General features: G+C 39.9%; 1 protein-coding gene across 8 annotated transcripts in view; it reads right to left on the bottom strand.

Annotated features, from left to right (window-relative positions):
• KCNMA1 (potassium calcium-activated channel subfamily M alpha 1) overlaps positions 1-23,789 on the bottom strand; it is a 1,262,580-nt gene that overhangs the window by 254,820 nt on the left and 983,971 nt on the right. For all 8 annotated transcript variants that reach the window (XM_069753065.1, XM_069753070.1, XM_069753069.1 and 5 more), the window contains exons 12-16: positions 23,114-23,196; positions 15,186-15,255; positions 14,684-14,839; positions 9,761-9,870; positions 9,483-9,551 (exon numbers count right to left, since the gene is read on the bottom strand). In XM_069753065.1, coding sequence (XP_069609166.1) covers positions 9,483-9,551; positions 9,761-9,870; positions 14,684-14,839; positions 15,186-15,255; positions 23,114-23,196 — 488 coding nt within the window. The remainder of the gene's footprint in view (positions 1-9,482; positions 9,552-9,760; positions 9,871-14,683; positions 14,840-15,185; positions 15,256-23,113; positions 23,197-23,789) is intronic.

The following is a 23,789-nucleotide window of genomic DNA, read 5'->3' on the forward strand; positions in this document are numbered from 1 at the left end:
GCCTTGCGAAAGTATTTGGCCCCCTGGAACTTTTCAACCTTTTACCACATATCATGCTTCAAACATAAAGATACCAAATGTAAATTTTTGATGAAGAATCAACAACAAGTGGAACACAATTGTGAAGTTGAACACATTTTTGTGGAAAATCAAAAACTGAAAAGTGAGGCGTGCAATATTATTCTGCCCCTTTAATTTAATACTTTGTTGCGCCACCTTTTGCTGTGATTACAGCTGCAAGTCGCTTGGGGTATGTCTCTATCAGTTTTGTACATCGAGAGACTGAAATTCTTGCCCACTCTTCCTTGGCAAACAGCTCGAGCTCAGTGAGGTTTGATGGAGATCGTTTGTGAACAGAAGTTTTCAGCTCTTTCCACAGATTCTCGATTGGGTTGAGGTCTGGGCTTTGACTTGGCCATTCTAACACCTGGATACATTTATTTGTGAACTATTCCATTGTAGATTTTGCTTTATGTTTGGGATCATTGTCTTGTTGGAAGACAAATCTCCATCCCAGTCTCAGGTCTTTTGCAGACTTCAACAGGTTTTCTTCAGGAATGGACAATATATCACCATGCTACTCCATACATGTGTGGAGGACAATGGTAGTAGTGGGGTAATGGTGAAGGTGAAATATTTGTAAAGGAAAAGAAACTTACTGCGATTATGTCAAAATAACGGTTCTGATGAAAAGGTACTGGGTTTAAGAAGGTGATGGTCCCAGCATTTGGTGGAGTAGGGTCTAGTGTGCCCTATAAGCAAAGGGAGTTTTTGATATCAACAATAAAACTTTTAATATGCAGCAAATAGTGGTGGTATGTCTGTAATTGTACTTACTGGAGTGCCGTGAGGCAGTGTGACCCCTTAAAGAATTGGTGTAGATAGATAGGTTGGTAGTTAATCCATTGATGCTGCGTTAGTATGCTGCCATTCAAAGGGAGGTATGATGTCCTGTTAGCATAACATGTAGTTGCTATAACTTAGCTGTTTGGAGTATAGTGAACTCAGTGATTAAGTGGTTCTGCCGTGAGTGGAAATATCAGGTTTCAAAAGCAGACACCTGTTATACTTAATAGGGCTTCTACGCGGTACTCACTGTGTGGAGCCTGGATGCAGAGGAGGCGAGCAGTGTGCCTCTGTCCAGATAACTAAACTTTTTTTTTTGTAAGGCTTTGCTTTCCAGCAGGCACACACAGAGCCTGCTCTAATCACCAGCAGCTCTCTCTACTAATCTCACCCTTGGGCCAGTCCTTTGCAGAACGCCAGTGTTTACATTTATACTTTTCTTCAAGAATGGTCCTGTATTTGGCTCCATCCATCTTCCCATCAATTTTAACCATCTTCCCTGTCCTTGCTGAAGACAAGCAGGCCCAAACCATAATGCTGCCACCACCATGTTTGACAGTGGGCATGGCGTGTTCAGGGTGATGAGCCTTTACGCCAAACATACTGTATCGTTTGGCATAGATGACAAAGAGTTCAATATTGGTTTCATCTGACCAGAGCACCTTCTTCCACATGTTTGGTGAGTCTCCCAGGTGGCTTGTTGCAAACTTTAAAATACACTTTTTATGGATATCTTTGAGAAATGGCTTTCTTTTTGCCACTCTTCCATAAAGGCCAGATTTGTGCAGCGTATGACTGATTGTTGTCCTATGGACAGACTGTCCCACCTCAGCTGTAGATCTCTGCAGTTCATCCAGAGTGATCATGGGCCTCTTGGCTGCATCTCTGATCAGTCTTCTCCTTGTTTGAGATGAAAGTTTAGAGGGACGGCCAGGTCTTGGTAGATTTGCAGTGGTATGATACTCCTTCCATTTCAAAATGATCGCTTGCACAGTGCTCCTTGGGATGTTTAAAGTTTTGGAAATAATTTTTTATCTAAATCCAGCTTTAAACTTCTCCACAACAGTATCATGGATCTGCCTGTTGTGTTCCTTGGTCTTCATGATGCTCTCTGCGCTTCAAACAGAACCCTGAGACTATCATAGAGCATTTATACGGAGACTTTATTACCCACAGGTGGATTATATTTATCATCATTAGGCATTTAGGATGACATTGGATCATTCAGAGATCCACAATGAACTTCTGGAGTGAGTTTTCTGCACTGAAAGTAAAGGGGCTGAATAATATTGCACGCCCCCGGAATACTTTCGCAAGGCACTGTATTTTTGGTTCAGTATGGCTGAGCAAAGAACATTATATTCAAAGTGCAAAAAGCAATATGTGGTGGTAATGCTTATTAATGATCAATATGTGGATATTTGTATAAGGCTACACTCACACATCTGTGTGACGTGTCCAAGTACTATCTGTGTTTTTCTATGACAGCATGCCGACCAACACAGTTTAATTCATCTATACACAACAGTTTTAGGCTAAATTTGCACGAGTATATAGAAAAAATAGTCTGATTTTCATCCAGAATCTGCGTTGTCAGCCATTTGAAATCCATTTTTATATATCAGCAGTTAGGAAACTGTATTTGGTCTAGTAAATTTTAATATTTGAATAATTGCAATGTACCCTAAAAAATCGGATAAGTGAGGACCGGAATAGGATGCATTTTTTTTTGTGCATCCATAAATGTGAATAGGAGAGATTCATATGAAATACTGCGAAGACTAACTAGTGCATGCTGCCACTGTTTTCACGTGGACATTCAGTCTGTGAAATTAAATGGTCATCTGACCAAAACTATCAAATAACATTGGTCCAAGTTCTGTCAGATTTTAAGAATAGTTCAGTCTACCTGCTTCAGAGAAAAAAATGGATGATGAAAAAAACCGAAGCAACTAGGATGACACCTGAGAAAAAAAGAGTTCTGTTTCTATCTGATGCTTACACTCACACAGATGTGTTAATGTAGTCTTAAAAAGACATTCCTACTTTGGAGATTTATAACATTTCCTATATACAAAACTGCAACAAACTTAACAGGAAAGACTTGTGATCATGTGTAACCACCGGTCTATTCAATCTCTGTCTAGATATAACAGAAATGTTCACAATACATGGGTGGGGTTCTGAAAAGTGGGACACACAACTATTATAAAGTTATAAAAAATCTAGAATAATGTAAGGGAATGCCATAAGTGTCCACAATTCACTTTAGTGGCTACTAAGCTGTTTAATGTGAGTGCGCAAAGAGTGTTCATTTCAAGTTCATGACCTTTAACAAAAAGGGGGCCTTAAGTTTACAGGAATGCAGTGCTGACTGTACAACACGTGACTGCTACAGCCAATAGTAAGTTGCAAAATACTCCGGTCACATGGAAGCGCACAGGACACAGATGAAATGATTAAAAGTTTCTTTGTTTATTGAAATCCACAACGCGTTTCGACGGAACAGCTCCGCCTTCATCAGGTGGCAGTTACATGTGCGCTTCCTTGTGACCGGAGTATTTTGCAACTCACTGTTTATTTCTCTCCTGAGGCACCCGGCAGGAGCTGCATCGGACCTTTCTCAATCAACATCTCCCCTGACCGCCAGCCTGGCGCTCCGTTAGCCTGTTCTTTCTGTATCTATTTGCTACAGCCAATAAGCAGTCTTGATTTGTTTACTTCGGCATGACAGCTGACTCCAGCGGGAAGAAGTGAAGAGGCAGCGTTAGAGCACCATGGTCTTTAACATGAAGGTAATCTTTATTTTGTTATTTTATAGCATTACCTATCAGTGAGTCAATTTTGCTGGAAATTGCACAAGTTCTTTAAAGATGTTGTCCAGGACATTTTATTTTTTTACTATGTGCCTAAAAACTATCAGGCAGGTAGTTACTAACAGAGGCCACAACCTGCCTGTTCAATGCGGTGCCAAATCAGAGCGGTTACCGGCTGCTCCTGCCAGCAATTCAGCTGCTCCACATCCATGCAGCTCTTCATCCTATGGGCTACTCTGTTAGGTTCCCGCAGCTAGGCAGTGGGGAACCGGCAATTAGTCAGTATGATGTCAGCAGTAACTCCTAATCAACAGAACAGAATGAAATGGAAAACATTGCCCTGCGGATGTGACATCTGTAGAACCCTATGCCAGCAGAGATTGGCACTGGGCACAGCAGGCAGGCAGTTATTAAGTACATGACTGTTAGATCCTAGGCCCATAGTGAAAAAATCTAGTAGTCCTACATAACCCGTTTAAACTAAAAGAGGAAATGGGTAATATCTCTTGAGTTTGTTTTCAATCATTTTAAAATTCCCAATTGTGCTAACTAAAAAGAAAATGAGCAAATCAAAGCAAGTATTTTGTCCATGAAGAACGCCTCAAAGGACAGTAAGTTTGAACAATGTTATTCCTCTGTAGGGGAAACGACTCAAGTGGAAACTCAAATACCTATTAAAGTTGTGTCTTAAACGCAGAAGCCAATATATGCATCCAATGTAAATTTTTAGATGCCGCCACCTTCAAGAAGGGTGAACGGAGGCTTCGCACTAGCCATCAGTGATGCAGACAATTTGAATGTAAAAAGAAAGGTTGGTGCTAGTAAATAGTGAAGAATGCTATGTACACAATGCAAATGTTTGGCGAATTGTGACATTTTATTAGTCTCAGTGTGCTTCAAGGTATACCTCTTCCTCAGGTAAAATGAGACATTCAGTGTCAAACTTTACATCACATTTATCTGACAAGGAGTATATATACCATAATGGCTCTTCCGATAAAAAAGCATGTGCTTAAAGTACACTTTTTTCTTACTGGAAGCCTGTAACACATTTCTCAGCCAAATGACATCTATTGGCAATCCATCACCTTTAGCCTCTCATTTTAAAAACATGAATACATTTAACATTTTTTCCCTGGATGGCTTTGATGGCTGCCTTTGACTAATATTATATGTGGACTATCCATCACATGTAGGCTCCCATGTGAAAAAAAAGAAAAGTATACATTTAGTTTATGCTTTTTTGTATATGATAATTTTTTTTACTGTAATTCAAACACATTATCAAAGCTGGACATACATCTAGTTTAGGCAGAGTATACATTATGTTGTGCCCAATGTTTCTTTACGTTGGCCTCTCTATGCTTTCCTACATAATTAAACAAACAATATGCCAGCGCATCCCAGCTAGACGGAGGCCAAAAGAGCACATTTATGGCCTCTGTCTAGTGATTGGTCACCTACGGTGACGTTACAATGTACATTGGGTCTTTACATGCATGTATACTGTTGGATAAGTGCAGAGACGCAGTGTGCATTTAGCCGTTAAGCACTATATTTGCCAATGGTACATTTCATGTCATTTCGATAGCAGTTTCATTGGGAAAAAACAGCAATTCTGGAGTTCAATTAAATTGTTTTTTAATGCTCAATGTGCTGTATAAATAATATTTTAACTTTATTATGTGTGTTTTTTTAAATAAAAAATGAATATGATTGTTTATTCATTTAAAAAATATATTTTTAATAAACTTTATTTTTGGTCCTACTATGGGGCTAGTTTGACTGACAGGTAATCTATGGGGTTCTGTCTTAGAGTAATTCACATTTACTATCAATTATCAACCATCTATTTACTATTTACTGCAAAGAAAAGTTTTTCTTTTAATGATTTGATTTAAGCAAAAAGAAAATCAATTTTAATAATAGATTTCCTTAAGGTATGCTCCTATTAAGCGTTTATATAGTGTTCAATATCCCAAGCTAAACTTGAAACAAGAAATTTAAGAATCGTGTAAAAATCTATTGTTGTCTACATTGTCTACTGATTCATCAAAATCAGCGATCTGCATGCCGGTCTCAATCAGAGGCGAGGTGGAGTGCGAAACTCCTGATTCAATAAGAGGCACATGCCTCTACATGAATCGGCAGGGTCTCATGAGTGGGGTACGCCTCCCTGTGCACCCGGCTACAAGTCCTATTCTGGTCCCTAGTGGAGTAAGATTTGTGGCTTACTGAAAACTGCTGCTTGTCATGAATTTGCTAAGCGGCGGTCGCCATGTAGCTGTTCTTTCACAGCTCCATCCACTTTGTTGGAACTAGGCGGAAATAGCGTGGGAGCAGTCAGAAGCCACAAAATTTTAGTGTAGTGTTGAGTTGTGACAACATTTGCGTCTTTTCAAAGCTTTGTATGCCAGAATTCTGGCATAAAAGCTAATATGAATCAGGCGCTTTCTGCGTATTTCTTATATATTCTTTTGCCTGGGAAAAAGCCAAGACAAACTGCAAACAGAGGAAGGATAGAGAACACCTTATCAAAATACAAGTCAGTTAAACCTAATTTACATGTTATTGTTTGCAAGAACAAATCCTACTTTATAGCTTGATGTGCTGCATTCATAACTAACAGGGTCATTATACATTCTACAAATGGCGTGTGAAGTGTCATCGCAAAGGATGCTTCTTTATGAGGATCCATGGGAATGTCTGGAATTAGAAAAAAAAGCATCTAGTTTTTTTTTTTTACAGAAACGGTGCCATCCTTGTTAGGCGGTACAGCTCATTCCCACTGAAGTCAATGAGATTTAGCTGCAACATTAGACAAAACTTACGTGACACCATTTTTGAAGAAAAAGAAACAGATCTTTATTTTGATTCCTGGAAACCCATAGAATGGGGTAATCTGTGATATAGTGAAAATGAACAGATTGTGATATACAAATGGCGTTTCTGACTGCAGACTGAGACACTGGGGAGAGATGGGGGAGCAGCGTGAAACACAGAAACAATGACAAAGACAAACACAAAATAGAAGCACAAAGTGCCACCCAGGGGAACAAAGACCCAAAAATGATCATTTCCACTCATTACTGAGGACAGAAGCTTTTAACCCCCTAGATGCCAGTGACTAGCCTGCTGGCAGTGAAGGCATTAACCAGATTCCTGCAAAGAAGTTAAAGCGACAGTGGGAGATTGGAAGGACATTGAGTTTTGGTAGCAGAGGAGAGCACACTTAGTTTAGTCATATTTGTCTTATCTCAAAGGATGTACATATGTATCTTTGAAAATACATATATACGTGCAGTATTTATATACAGACACCTACAGATACAGGTGCATGTGTAATGTTGGCATACATATGGTTAGGGATATATGTAAATATCCATGCACTTTTACAGGAAAATACCTATATACACAGAATGCATCTGAGAGATGGATAAACAGCAAGAAGACTTCAACAATATACTAAATGAAACTACAGTGTCAAACGTTAGATCTGTAAATGGTAAGTCTACAAACTTCAGGAAGAACCGAGAATTGACTGCAGTATCTCTCATATCCATAGGTGTATATACAAATATATCCATATTTGAACTATATATACATATGTACAGACATATATATGTTTGGTATATATGCGCATATCTATATATACATATGTATGCATGTATGTATTTGTATACAGATGAAAAAAAGGAGACAGCCAGTTTTTGTGTATGTTTTCCTTCGAAGGGAGCTCTTGATTATGAGTCCAGAGGTGAGGAGGAGAGGTTAGGGTGAAGTTTGGTGAAGGAGGGTTAGGCACAGTTAATGTTGAAAGCCATACCGCTTTCTGCTTCTGCAAACAACAAGAAAAAAAATATAGATTTCCAATCAAATATATTGATAAGAAATTCGTGGACACCAAGACATCACCCTCCCCCCATTAAAATATATAAAGTAAAAATAACTTAATTAAAAACAAACAACTAAAATAGACTCAAATGCTCTAAACAAAACTTTTGTACATTCACTACTAGTTCATTCATACCTCTCCACCATATCTCTGTAATTTGCCACATAAGGCTAATAAAGTGCTTACAGTGCTAGCACAATCACCAGCATATCCTCCCCACTACCAGGAAAATCTGTATTGTTCTTATTTATAAAAAGCCTTCATTAAAAATGCTCCAACCATTTTGTTTCCATAGCTTCTAAGCAGACTTATGTGTCTCATGGTAGCAGACTGCAAACAAATCCTTCGTGATCTGATTCTGCAGACACAGGGCACCCTTATATTCCCGCACTTTACCGTTTACGTTCAGGATGCAATGGCGGCCTGACCACGGCTCTCCTGAGCTGAACTAATGGCCGGTAATCCTCGCCTGAACATGGACTGCAAAGGAATAGGACTGCTGAATCAGATCACACAGGGCCTGTGTGTAGTCTCCATTTTTATTATCAAATGAGTAGACATGGTTGTTAGTTTATATTTTTATGCAAGATAAATCTTGCATTTTTATTTACTTGTTTACCTAATACATTTCCATTCTTTGCTAGTGCTAAAAGTATGTAAAATATTGCCAATGAAAATACCATAAAAAAGCTTTAGAATGACTTTTTGATACGATATTGATGGCTCAGATATATTTGACAGAGAGGAGTTGTGGAGAGGTATGTGAATATAGTACATGATTTTTGAAAAAGCAGAAATAACCAGCTTTGTTAGGTTGAGACAAATAAATGAATAATAGTAATAAACATAAAATAGAGGTAAGAAATTAACAAAGGGTCAAAACATAAGGGTGGGGACAAGTTAGTTATAACAAAACAGCAAATCAATTATTAGCAAGTCAGGGATCGCTGGTAGACTGGCTTTTTTTGTGAATGTGGTGGAAATTAAGCAGCTTGTGTTGGGTAGTGAAGGAGGGTCTGCTGTGAGGACAATGCAACTAGGGAAGACATGTTACATGATAAAGCCATGTGGCATATCAGAAGTGGTGAGAGCTTAATGTCAGGATCTCATAGTCAGGGGCCATGAATAAAACAAAGTGCTCAAATGCAACCAGTCAGGTAGGGCTTTAGCTAGTATCCTGTGGAAAGAATCCATAGCTGCGATAATCCCTTTTTCATGATACCAGATTTCATCAAAATACTCAATATTCTTAGGTCAGTGGTCATGTAATTACGGTCTGCAAAGATTTCCATACTACAATTGGGTCTTATATGCGTAATTCTTTCAAGGAAAACGTGTACATGTATAAAAATACAGATACACGTTTACTATAATGTATTGTTCTGCAATCTGCAGGAAATGAGAAATAGGAATGAGACGTAATTGCTACGCCAGTACACATCACACATTGCATATGTAATAGTTAGCACATACTTTTTACATTAAAGGCTTTCTACAGTAGAAATCGCAGAGGGCTGGCTGCATTATGCAGCCTGTGGACAAGGGAGTTAGTTTTGAAAAAAAAAACAGCCATCTTTTTATAATCCTGAATAAATTCTTTAATTATGTGGAAATACAATATTAACTTGTAGCTAACTACCTAGCGCACTGAAAAAGGTCATGGTGAAAAAGAAAGCTAAAAGTGTTTGTTACTAAGTGTACCAAAAACTAATAGACAAGACAGTGGTGTTCATGACATCCTAAGGCACATCTACACCTGACACTTGTGTTTCCTACATGTTACAAATAACAATTCCACTAAAGGGATGCAAAATAACAAGAAATAATCTGTACATCTGTGATAGTGAAGACAGGAGAGGTGAAGAAAGCATCATTTTTCAGAAAAGAAAACTGTTGGCAGACTATAGCTCCAAGAACAGACTTACCTGCTCTCCCCTTTTTCTGATTTGTATTCTATGGCTATCATCAGCAACTTCAATTTCACAAAGCACAACCTGTAATGTCCAAGAAGATAGCAGAGAGTTTTGGAAAAATACTGAAAAGTTAGCAGAGTTTAATCATTACCTCTATAGGCCTTGTGTCTGTCATTGCCCTGCATTATTTCCTGCTGTCTCTTCATATATTTTTTTTTGGGGGGGTGATTCACTTTTCAGTTTGTATAACATCAGTTTTCTTCTATATCACAGGTGGTATGCGTACTTACTCACAAACCGCAGGGAAGGAGAGCCCAACAAAGGCGCTAGATAGATATTCTGTGTACATCTCATTTGCCACTCCTTCGAGGTAATACTTTTGCCATGTGTCCTCTTCAATCTGTCAGACACAAAAATAATTTTGTATAAGAAGAAAAATAAAAAAAGACCCAAATCACTTAAAGGGAGCTTGTCATGTCAGAAAACACTATAAAATTGCATTCTAAAGCCATGCGACCTCCCACCGTGAGTGCGGATGAAAGCCTATGACGTACTATCCCATCCATGGAAATTAAGTCTCAGGTCACTTGGACCGGCTAGTACGTCCAATGGCAGAAAGGGATTAAAAAGTTAAATGGCGATTCTTCCCTTCTGATGCATGCCAAATGCCAAAACATCAGTTTCTGACCACATATGTGATTTTGGTATTTTCAGGAGGAATTATACGATAAATTTTGTTGTTTATTTTCTCCTGTTAGCTTGAGAAAATAAAAAAACTGTGATGAAAGCAATATATTAGTTATAAATGTTATGAAGGATCTGTGGGATGCTTCAGCCAATCATTAAGCCAACAACCATCTCAACCAACTCTCCCATACACAGGAGCTTGAGCTCGGCAGAGTGTTCTTGATTTCTCTATGACATGTTACTCAGTTGCTTAGCTCCAGGAGAACAATACGGTCCGCAGTCCAAAAAGTCTGAAATTGGACATGCCCTATCACCATATTTTCTGACCGTGAGTCAACTGGTGTTCCCACATGCATTACATCATCAGCTGAACTTGTCGATATTGGCTTGTTCAGCAGACTTTAGTCTAATGTTTATGGGGGTCTTTAGTTATCATTTTTGCTTTGTTACATGGTCTCCATCATGCTGAAAAAAAACATCCATAACCACATTGCTCCTCGATGGTTGGTAAAAGTTGCTCTTCTTGAATGTTTTGATCACATTCTTTACTAAGGCAGTGTTCTTAAGCAAAAATATGAGTAAGCCCTCTTAATGGATGAGAAGCCCCTACACATGAATGGCTTAAAAATGCCTTACCAGTGGCATGACACAAGATTCATCACTACAGCACCAGGAATGAGAGAACAATCAAGCTAGGAACTAGTCCCTTTCCCATTGAGATCTCAATCTGCCCATATGCCCACTCCAGCAGCCATTTTCCAAAAATCCACATCAGGGAAATCTTCGGGAAAAGGGACTCTGCTCACCGGCGCAGACATTTTATGAGAGCCCAGCACCACCACAGCCCCCATTTACACAGTAAACTTTCTTCGGATTATAAGACACCCCCCCATTTTCATCATATTTTTGGGAAAAAAGGGCTTGTTATAATTTGAAAAATACAGTATATGAGGAGACAGGAAAGAGATCCTAGGCCCTCAATAATGACCATCTTCTACATTTAGAGGAAAGAAGGTTTAATTATAATCAGAGGCATTTATTCTTTACTGTACGAGAAATGTAGTTAAGGATCTCGCCGCCACATGTTGTGGTGGTTGATTCACTACAAAGTACATGGAGTCCTGGATTCCATTCCTGAAAAATATAATATATATTACAGGATTTGGGCACTAACTTCTGTGATTGAACGTTGATCCAGGGAATTAGTCTGATTGCTGTATGTGGAGACTAAAGGAATTATTCCCCTAATAAGCAACTATTAGTATCTACCTCATGGAGTTTTTGCCTTCCTCCGGATCAACATGTCAGGGTAAATTGATGGACTTTCAGTGACATGTAAACATTTGGGCACCCCTGTTATTTTGAGTAGTTAAGCAAGTTGAAGATGAAATGATCTCTAAAGCCTCAAGTTAAAGATCACACATTTCCTTTGTATTTTAGCCACAAAAAATATACATATACATAGTCATTTTTCACATTGTTAAAAATACAAAAACAAAAATGAGCCAATGCAAAAGTTTGTGCACTCTTGGAGATTTATGTGCTCAGATAACTTTGTCCAAGGTTTCAGACCTCAATTAACCTGTTAGGATTATGGTTTGTTCATGATCATCGTTAGAAAAGTGTAGGTGATGCAAATTTCCCAGCTTATTAAAAACCCAGCCTCCTCTAATCATGTGCTAGAGAGCAGCAGCCATTGGTTTTTCTAAGCAGCTGCCTAGGACTCTGAAAATCTGAAAATGTAAATGGTGGAAGCCCATAAAGCAGCAAAAGGCTATAAGAAGATAGCAAAGTGTTTTCAAGTTGCACTTTCCTTGAAATGTAATTAAGAAATAGCAGTCAACAGGAACAGTGGAGGTCACGAAAAGTTCTGGAAGACCAAGCAAAATTTCAGTACTGCTCGTAGGATTGGTAGAGAGTCAAATCATGATCCCCGCTTGACTGCAAAAGACCTTCAGAAAAATTTTGCAGACTCTGGAGTTGTGCTACATTGTTCGACTGTTTAGAGATACTTAACACAGCCTCCATGGAATACTTAACGCTTAATATGGCCTCCATGGAAGAGTCATCAGAAAAAAATCTTTCCTGTGTTCTCACCATAAAATTCATTGGCAGGAGTATGCAAAAGAACATCTAAACAAGCCTGATGTATTTTGAAAACAAGTTGTGTGGACCAATGAGTTTAAAATATAATTCTTTGGCCACAATGATCAAAGGTAAGTATTTAGTAAAAAGGGAACAGAATTTTTGAAAAAGAACTTCTCGCCAATCATTAAGTATGAGGGTGGATCAATCATGCTTTGGATTGTTTTGCAGCCAATGGCACAGGGATAATTTCAGGGGTAGAGGGAAGAGTGGATTCAATGAAATTTTAACAAATTCTTGATGGAAACCTAACACAATCTGTAAAAAAGCTAGAGTTGAAAAGAGAATGGCTCCTACAAATATATAATGATCCTAAACACATGTCAAAAACATAATAGACTACCTCAAAAGAGCAAGCTGAAGGTTTCACAATGGCCCTCATAGTCCCCTGATTTGAACATCATTGAAAATATGTGGCTAGACCACTAACTATTGCAGTGCATGCAAGACAATCCAAGAATCTCACAGAACTGGAAAAATTTTAGAAGGAAGAATGGATAAAAATCCCTCAAACAAGATTTGAAAGATTCTTGGCTGGCTACAAAAATTGTTTACAAGCTGTGATTCTTGTAAAAGGGGGGTGCTACTAGGTACTAACCATGCATGGTGCCCTAACTTTTGCATCAGCCCAGTTTCCTTTTTGTAATCTTTAAAAGTTTAAAAATGACAATATATATTTTGTTGCCTAAAATGGAAATGTGTCATCTTTATCTTTAGGCATTTTAGAGATCATTTCATCTTCAACTTGCTCAACTATTCACTATAACAGTAATTTTGACCAGGAGGCTCAAACTTTTACATGCCACTGTATGTTAGGACTGGCGGAATGCACCGAGTAAATGAGATGTTATTAGGTGCGGCCGCAGTCCGGGGTCCACCGTGCAGGAGAGAACCCGCTGCTGGCAAATGGCGGAACAATATGGCGGTGGAAACGAACTCTGTTATGTCACAGAGCCGTAGTACCGCACCAAGTGTGCAAGCAAGGAGTCACAGAACTCAATTCCAAGACTCGGGATTGGGTTCATCTAGACCACTTGCACTCGACACAGCAACTGGGTGTCAGAATAAAGAAAAGTAATTTGAAGCACAAGAGTGCGAGCAGTGCCACACTGTCGGATGCAACTAACCACCCAGACTTGGGTTGGAAAGCGCTTTAATAATGCACGGCGCTGCACTGGTGGTCACAGCAATAAACGCTGTAACGTATGTTTCGTGCTGAGATGCTGTAACGTTTGCTAAATGCTGATAGCTCAGCCGGGCGCTAAATAGCATACATCCACCTTTCAGTCATACACAAGGGAAGGGATGTTTAAAGAACGACTTGCACTCATTAACACACACACACGTTTTCAAATGTACACTAGTGCATGGCCGTGCGGCCATGCAAACCTTTTATAGCTGCAGCAAGTACAGGACCTTCCCAGAAGAACCAATGGGAGGCTGCCACAGAAGTTGAGCACCTTCAAGACCTTCCTAAAGGACCAATGGGATTTGCTGCAGTATCTAAGCATGTGACCCTTAATATTCAATGGGAGATCTTGCCCTGGGCATGCTCAGAAGGGAAAAAGCAGAACTTAGTCCCAAAAACGTCTGCTCGCCGCTGCCCAGTACTGGCTACAATGGTAGAAGCTGGAAAGGCAGCAGTAACGCTTTGCACAGAGTCAGACTGAGCAAGACATAGGGACTGATGTCTCCACTGAGCAGCCTCCACTGCAGCAGGAGAAGAATGGGAGACCGCAGAGGAGATGGACTGAGATTCACCCTGTGCAGAGGCGGGAACTCGACCTCTAACACTGTAGGCCTACTTTTTGCTTTGTAAGCAGTTTACTAGTTATGTTATAAAAGGAATCATTGTAGCACAGGCCTAAGGTGAATAGTTCACAGCAGCCAGCACATCGGTGAACAGAGATTGTATGGTTCCATAGTTTGGACTATATATGCTCCAGGAATCTTTTGTACATAGGTATCTTTCTTTCCCTAAAAACAATAGCTCTGTTGGAGCAAAGCCAGCATTTAGTTATCAGATGGAGAATATTATGCTTTTCCCTGTCAGATTCTGTAATTCTCTACAAGATTTTTGAAGTATAGGAAAGTTTGGCACATGGAACATGCACAAAAGTGGCAGCTTTATCAGGACGCTGTACATAACAAAGTTATTGTAAAGTGATGTGCACAAGGCCCACAGGGCTATGGTAACACCATATTCCCAGTGTACTTTTGATATACATGGCGGGAAATGCTTCCGCTGTATATGGAAAACATGTTTATTCACTTGACATATGTCAAAAGAAAGGGGTGTGCTGTTTTTTGGGGAATTATGTCATTTTTGCATAAAAATACATTTTGAAATTATCTAAACCAAATTAATGGGAAAGCCTTACCTTTATAAATGAGCGCATAGAGAAAAGGTTTGCAAGCATGGTGGACAGACCCTGTGCTAGGCAACTCTGAGCTATAAAACCCAGCTTCAGCTCAGCCAGACATATGGCATCGTCTCCTTCTTTCCAATTCCAGCTCGGGATGTTCAACAAATGAGCCTGGAGAAGCATCAATCCAAAAGTTACTTACAAGTTGTGAAAATAAGATGAGCACGCAGTCCCTACCTACCAGCTTTCTCTACATCATAACTGCATGTGGCCATGGACGGCGTCACGTACCACTGCATGACGCACTCATGTAACACTGCATTTTTCGTTTTCCCCACAGGTTTTTCTATTAGGTCTATGACATCAAGTGATTAAAAACTGACTGGCTGAATCCTTCTAAGCTCTGTGGAAACAGGAGGTCAAATCACCATGCCCTGACCTTGTTTTCCATATAGAGCACTGAAATGTTCCAGGCTAAAATAACTATAAAATAAATCAGATCACGTTAAAATCCCACCTTGTTATGATATTGCAGCATCTGAGTGATAATCCGGATCTTTGGATGATAGTTTTTTATAGAGATAACTCTGTAATACAAAGAAAAAGAAATGCACTAACTGTGTCTGCTACGGAAATCACTACACATCCCTGGTGAGCTCAGCACCAAAGCCAAAATATGGATCTAATGACCAGAATTAAAAGCATCTAGTGGATCTAAGATGCTGTGAGTTCAGGTCACCAAGCCATAGTTGGCTCATGAATTGATCCACATTACATAAATGACTGATTGAGGTCATAAATCATATTCACATAAGGCAGATCTATTCCACACATTGAACAGGGATGTTTCTGCAGCATATGTATTGATTTCTACCAGGATCAATTATAGATAAGGTGAAATGTGCATTGGGTGTCTGGTGAGTGATTAGGTTACTTGCATTGTCTATTGTATGACTCTTTTATGTCTCTTGATCGGGGGAATATTTCCTATTTAATATGTGCACATGATTACTTCTATCAGCCGAGTGTACATGATTACTACAAATGTATTACATGATATGTTCATTAATCAGTATGTGCAATACTGACACTATACTATTCTGTCTATTGTGGGGTCCTCTTGATTACTCACCCACTATTGTGTGCATTTGTATCTGTATTTTTGATATTTTATAATCTTCTATTACCTAACAAATTATAGAACTTACAAATGACTGTTTCAGTCCTGGCATTCCTTGTTGCTTTTTTTGATTTATACAGGTTTTTACTATGTAGTCTAAGAGTGCCATAATGTATGAGCAGAGACTCTGATTACAAGGATGTGTCACTTACTGCGCTGTGTTTGCAGTTTCAATACAATCAGTGTTTTACCATCAGCAGATTATCACTACAGGACCAACTAGCCTCATGTCTCCTGGCCCAACCACATCTCCATCACTGATTAGCATCCTTCTGTCAGTATGTACACAAAAATCTGCTAATCACTGGCGTGGGTCAGGTTATACACAGCTCACCATCTGAGCTCTGCCAGACCTGCACCAGAGAAAACTCATTCTATCATATCTGCTATACCCAGTAAAGTAAGTGATACATCGCTTCTGACCCTACATCAGCGCCACCCACATGACTGAAGCTGAGTGATGCTGGAGGAATAAAGTCCATTTTCTCCCCACAGCGTTAAGGTAAGTGCGGGCGCCGGGCAGGTTAATAATGCCATTGACCAGCAGATTAACCCCATATATACAGGTAAATTGCATTTTTTTCTGATGACAGGTTCCTTTTAATAGCTCCTTCATTTAGAAATCTAAATCAAATCAATATTTGGTGTGACTGCCTTTTGTCTTCCAAAGAGCATACATTTTTCTCAGTCCACTTGCACACAGTTTATGAAGGAACGTTTCTATGGAGGTTGTTCCAAACATCTTGTTGAACAAAACACAGATCTTCTACATATGAGGCTTGTGCAAATCCTTCTGTGTCTTCATGTAATGCCAGACAGATTCCATGATGTTTAGATCAGGGCTCTGTGGGGGCAGTATCATCATCACTTCCAGGACTCCCTGTTCTTTATGCTGAAGATGGTCCTTGATGACATTGTATGTTTGGGGTTGTTGTCCTGCAGCAGAATACATTTGAAGCCAATCAGATGCCTCCCTAATGGTATTTCATGATGGATAAGTATATGCTAGTATTTCTCAGCATAGAGGACACCATTAACCCCTTAACCCCCAAGGGTGGTTTGCATGTTAATGACGGGCTAATTTTTACAATTCTGACCACTGTCCCTTTATTAAGTTATATCTCTGGAACGCTTGCATGGATCCAGGTGATTTTGACAATGTTTTCTCGTGACATATTGTACTTCATGTTCGTGGTAGAATTTCCTTGATGTTACTTTATTTGTGAAAAAAACGGAAATTTGGAAAAAAAATTGAAAATTTTCCAACTTTGAAATTTCATGCCCTTAAATAACAGAGATATGTCACACAAAATTCTTAATATGTAACATTTCCCACATGTCTACTTTACATCAGCACAATTTTGGAACCACATTTTTTTTTGATAGGAAGTTATAAAGGTTAAAAGTTGACCAGCGATTTCAAATTTTTACAACACCATTTTTTTAGGGACCACATCACATTAAAAAGTGATTATCCCTTCAGGTGCTTCACAAGAATTTTTGGAATGTTTAAAAAAAATGAACATTTAACTTTTTTTCACAAAAAAATAATGTCATATCCAATTTGTTTTATTTTACCAAGAGTAACAGGAGAAATTGGACCCCAAAGGTTGTTGTGCAATTTGTCCTGAGTACGTAGATACCCCATATGTGGGGGGGGGGACCACTGTTTGGGCGCATGGCAGAGCTCGGAAGGGAAGGAGCCCAGTTTGACTTTTCAATGCAAAATTGACTGGAATTGAGATTGGACACCATGTCGCGTTTGTAGGGCCCCTGATGTGCCTAAACAGTGGAAACCCCCCACAAGTGACACTATTTTGGAAAGTAGACTCCCTATGGAACTTATCCAGATGTGTGGTGGTGAGCACTTTGAAGCCCCAAGTGCTTCACAGAAGTTTATAATGTAGAGCCGAAAAAATAAAAAATCATATTTTTTCACAAAAATGATGATTTTTGCCCACAATTAATTATTTTCCCAAAGGTAACAGGAGAAATTGGACCCCAAAAGTTGTTGTGCAATTTGTCCTGAGTATGCTGATACCCCATATGTGGGGGTAAACCACTGTTTAGGCGCATGGCAGAGCTTGGAAGGGAAGGAGTGCCGTTTGACTGTTCAATACAAAATTGACTGGAATTGAGATCGGACGCCATGTAACATTTGGAGATTGTCAGATGTGCCTAAACAGTGGAAACTCCCATTAGTGACCCCCCATAAAGTAGACCCCTCAAGGAACTTATCTAGATGTGTTCTGAGAACTTTGAACCCCTTAGTGTTTCACTACAGTTTATAACGCGGAGCCGTGAAAATAAAAAATCTTTTTTTTCCCCAAAACTGATTTTTTTATCCCCCAGTTTTGTATTTTCTCAAGGGTAACAGGAGAAATTGGACCCCAAAAGTTGTTGTCCAATTTGTCCTGAGTACGCTGATATCCCATATGTGGGGGGACCACCATTTGGGCGCATGACAGAGCTCGGAAGTGAAGGAGCGCCGTTTGGAATGCAGACTTAGATGGAATGGTCTGCGAGCCCCTGATGTACCTAAACAATAGAAACCCCCGATAAGTGACCACATATTGGAAACTAGACCCCAAGGAACTTATCTAGATGTGTTGTGAGAACATTGAACCCCCACGTGTTTCACTACAGTTTAAAAAAATCATTTTTTTTCCCCACAAAAATGATTTTTTTTGCTCCCAAATTTTTATTTTCCCAAGGGTAACAGGAGAAATTGGACAGCAAAAGTTGTTGTGCAATTTGTCCTGAGTATGCGGATACCCCATATGTGGGGGTAAACCACTGTATGGGCACACGGCAGAGCTCGTAAGTGAAGGAGCGCCGTTTTATTTTTCAATGCAAAATTGACTGGAATTGAGAGAAGACGCCATGCCGCATTTGGAGAGCCCCTGATGTGCCTAAACAGTGGAAACCCCCAATTCTAACTGCAACCTCAACACACCTCTAATCCTAATCCCAACCCTAACCATAACCACACCCCTAACCTGAACACGCCCCAACCCTATTTTTAACCCTAACCACACCCTTAAGCCCAACACACGCCTAACCCAAATCCCAACCCTAACCATAACCCTAACCGCACCCTAACCCTGACACACCCCTAACCTTAATCCCAACACTAATCCCTACCATAAACGTAATCCAAACTCTAACCCTTTCTCTAGCCCCAACCCTAACCCTAACTTTAGCCCCATCCCTAACCCTAACTTTAGCCCCAACCATAACCCAAACTTTAGCCCCAATCCTAATCCTAACTTTAGCCCCAACCCTAATGGGAAAACAGAAATAAATACATTTTTTCATTTTATTATTTTTCCCTAACTAAGGGGGTGATAAAGGGGGGTTTATTTACTGTTTATAGTGGGTTTTTATAGCGGGTTTTTGTTTGGAAGTTATCACACACTAAAAGACGCTTTTTATTGCAAAAAATAGTTTTTGCATCACCACATTTTGAGAGCTATAATTTTTCCATATGTTGGCCCAGAGAGTCATGAGAGGTCTTGTTTTTTGCGGGACAAGTTAACATTTTTATTGGTACCATTTTCGGGAACATGATATTTTTTGATAGCTTTTTATTATGATTCTTGGGAGTCAGAAAGAACAAAAACCAGCAATTCATGAATTTATTTGGGGGGGGGGGGGCATTTTTACAGTTCCGCGTGTGGTAAAATTGATAAAGCAGTTTTATTCTTCAGGTTAGTACGATTACAGCGATACCTCATTTATATCTTTTTTATGGTTTGGCGCTTTTATACAATAAAATCTACTTTATATAAAAAATAATTATTTTTGCACAGCTTTATTCTGAGGGCTATAACTATAACTTTTTAAGTTTTTTGCTGGTGATGCTGTAGTGTGGCTCGTTTTTTGCAGGACAAGATGTTTTCTGTTGTGAATTCCGCTCTTGGGCTCCCTCCGGTGGTTGTAAGTGGCACTTTTGTGAGTTCTGCTCTTGGGCTCCCTCCGGTGGTTTTAAGTGGAATGGCTGCTCCTTGGATTTAGCTGTCAGTAGCTGCTTCCACTGATTGTCTTTTCTGCTCGGCTATTTAGCCTGGCTCTTTCCTTCAGCTTGTGCCACTTGTCTATGGTTCCTGGTTGGATTCACATCTCTTTGGATTTCCCTGTTATCCTGACCAGTTCAGCAAAGCTAAGTCCTTGCTTGCTCTTTTCTGTCCACAGGTTGTGGACTTATCCGTTCTGTGCTTTCTATGTTTGTCCAGCTTGTCAGTATGAATTAATTCTGTGATGCTGGAAGCTCTGGGAAGCAGATTTACCCTCCACACCTCTAGTCAGGTGTTGAGATTTTTGTAAACTCTGTGTGGATTTTTTGTAGTGTTTTATACTGACCGCACAGTATTCCATCCTGTCCTATCTATCTAGCTAGACTGGCCTCCTATGCTCATCCTAGTTTCATTCTGTGTATGTCTTTTCCCTCTCCACTCACAGTCATTACTTGTGGGGGGCTATCTATCCTTTGGGGATTTTCTCTGAGGCAAGATAGTTTTCCTGTTTCTATCTTTAGGGGTAGTTAGTTCTCAGGCTGTGACGAGGTGCTTAGGGAGTGTTAGGAGCATCCCACGGCTACTTCTAGTGTTGTGTTGAGCTTAGGGACTGCGGTCAGTACAGTTACCACTTCCTTCAGAGCTCGTTCCATGTTGCTCCTAAACCACCAGATCATAACAGTTTTCATCTTATTGTATTGTGCTTATTTATATCCGTCTTTTTGATCACGTATTATTCCACTTTTTGTTTGGCGGTATGAAGATAAAGCATTGTTTTTTGCCTCTTTTTTTATTTATTTTTTTACGATGTTCACTGAAGGGGTTAAATAGTCGGACAGTTTTATAGGTTGGGTCGTTACGGATGCGGCGATACTAAATATGTGTACTTTTATTGTTTTTTTTACACAAAGAAATTTATTTATTGGAACAATATATTTTTGTCTTTATTTAGGAATTTTTTAAATAATATTTTTACACATGTTAACTTTATCTTTTCAACTTTTTTACATTGTCCCAGAGTGGGACATCACTATGTAGTGTCACATCGCTGATCTGACACTTTACAGAGCACTGTGTCAGATCACGATCTCACATGCAGTGCAGGAGGCTTGCCGGCGCCTGCTCTCAGCAGGCACTGACAAGCCACCTCCCTGCAGGACCCAGAAGGACCCCTGCAACAATCTTGGAGCCGGGGCCTGCAGGGAGGAGGACAGAGGAGACGCTCGGATGCTTCCCTATGCCACTGGAACACTGATATCTTGTTTAATCGCAGTGTTCCAGGGGTTAATGTGCCTGGGAGCGGTCCTTGACTGCTCCTGGCACATAGTGCCGGATGCCAGCTGTGATAATCAGCTGACACCCGGCTGTGATCAGCTGTGCTCCCCCGTGGGCACAGCTGATTGCATATGACATACTATCCCGTCCATGGGAATTAAGTCTCAGGTCACATGGACGGGATAGTACGTCTGATGGCAGAAAGGGATTAACCTTTCCCTGACATTGGACATACTAATACATCCAATACAATCCAACACATCCATAATCTCCATTTATGGTGCCAACTCAGAAACTGAGCCTTATGACCCATATGAATTTAACAGGGACTAGAGGAGCTGATATCGTATCTGCCTGCTGTTGCTAAGCCCCTAAAATCAGTTATTGACAGTAGCATTTGCATTGCGCAGTCTGGGGGTCACACTGCTCCACATGCCCACTGTGCTCCCTATGACAAGATTGTGGCTTGTCATGGCAAAGTCACAAATTTGCTACTATCACCATAATTGTACTGACCTGGAAAATCATGTTGCCAGGTCATTTTTACAGCACAGTGAACTAAAGAGCAGAAATAAAAACCTCAAAATACTTGTGGATTTGCATTTTGTTTTGCTAATAAATAGAAAAATAAAAGAAGGAGAGGAAAAAATAATAGTGCAAAAATGGAAATCGCCCGGTGAGAATGGGTTAATCCTGACTACATCCCCAACTTTATTTGCTGAAATGCAGCCCCTATCTTCTGAAGATAATACTTCTAACTTCTTATTATTGTACGCTTCTCCAACCCTTCAGACAACAAACTGCCTTCTGTTACAGCCAAATCTTTCAAGGGATTTGTAGGATTATAGTCAGGTGTATGAGTAACTGATTATACCAAACAGGTAATAACGATCATCATTATCATATGCATGTAAAAACGCAGTCAATATTATAAAGAGACACCACGATTTAAGAGGCTTAAACCTTGGTCAGGAACCTCAAAACTCTAATTCAAACATGAGGTTGTGGAAGACCATTTCATGTTACAAGTCATATACCAAGGCAAGATTGAGCACAGCACCAAGTCACAAGGTAGCTATTGTGGCCAAGTAGTTAGGCTATGTTTCCACGTTCTGGAATGGCAGCGCTTTGGACACAACGGACACCAGCCCCATCCAAAGGCATGCCGTCTTTTGTACGTTCGATGATTCCGCATGTGTTCATTGAATCATATGGAATCACCACATCCTATACATAGAACGGTGCTATTTATCTTGCGGAGGAGACTGAGCGTCTCCGCAAGATAAATAGACATGCTGCGGTCTATAAAGACACGCCACATGTGCGTATACGCAAGTCGGCCACCTGCATCTTTGTACGCATAGTGGATATCAAATTTCACAAAATCCCCTCCACTAAGCTGTAACATCTGGACCTTGCGGATTGGACTCTGCAGTTTTACGCAGCGTCCAATCTGCAGCAAATACGCCACGTGGAAACATGACCTCATTCTTTAAACAAGGCCAAGTGCCTCAACTGTGCATGAAAACAGAAAAATGTCAGCAGGTGCTCTGGACTGCAGAGTCAAAACTGACTGAATTATGCTGTTTTAAAGATACAAGCTGGTTACACCAAATATTGATGTGATTTGGATTTCTCTTTTGTTCATTCAAGTTGTATTTTGTTCACTAATAAAAAGAAAAAATAAACTATTAACACTTTGATTTTTTAAAGTAATAATAAGCGAATTGCTGTGCGTGACCCCTGGTGACCTTGGGATCCCAGAGGGTAAGGAAATGCATGCAGATCATGTCCATAGGCACAGACTATTGAACTTGACCATGGACTGGGATCATGCAACTTAGTTGCAACTTTTTCCACACCTGCCTAAAACTTTTGCACAGTGTTGGATGTAAAGGTATTATATGCATTTGATTTTGAACAGATCATTTACCAATGATTTAAATCTAGCAAGCACAATTTATCCCATGGTACCTCATTATGTTTGATGCATCCTCTGCATCAGGGTCAGCACAGTACTTGTTTGCAAGAATTAAGCAAGCATCGGCAGACTCAATCTGTCAAATAAAAATTTAAACTGGTCATTTCACGTTGCTTACATGTGGCATTTAAACAATATGTGCACTGAAAAGGGTTTTTGCCTTTCACACTTTTTAATTCATTTCAAGAAGTTATTTTACACTCTTCGATTCTTGCTAGTGAGTTTTTCTAGGTGGTTATTTAATGCTGCAAATTACACAGAGTAAATAGATCCATACCCTTTCCAGGTTAAGTGCTGTGTCTCTGCTGCTGTCCTGATTATTGTGTACAGGCAACAGCAGTGACATCATGTTAACAAAGGCTGCAGACAGTCAGCGGGCTAAACGGCACTGCTGATGAAGGCAACATAAGCTGCTGAGCCCTTTGACTGGCTGCAGTGGTATAGACATATCACCACTTCATCCTGTGATGAATCACTGGAGAAGCAGGGATGGCTTAGTAACAAGTAATGTTATTAGTTTTAATGCCACCAGGATAAATTGGTTTAAAAAATAAGTTGAAAAGGAAAACAAAACCCTTGGAGAGATTTCACATTGCGCTCATCTTCACGTTCATGGGTCCCTTCGGGGCTTGTGTACAAACCCCCCACAAAACCGCATTCGAACGTATG

This window comes from Ranitomeya imitator, chromosome 2, assembly GCF_032444005.1.
Source record: "Ranitomeya imitator isolate aRanImi1 chromosome 2, aRanImi1.pri, whole genome shotgun sequence".
In the NCBI taxonomy this organism is placed as follows: Eukaryota; Metazoa; Chordata; class Amphibia; order Anura; family Dendrobatidae; genus Ranitomeya; species Ranitomeya imitator.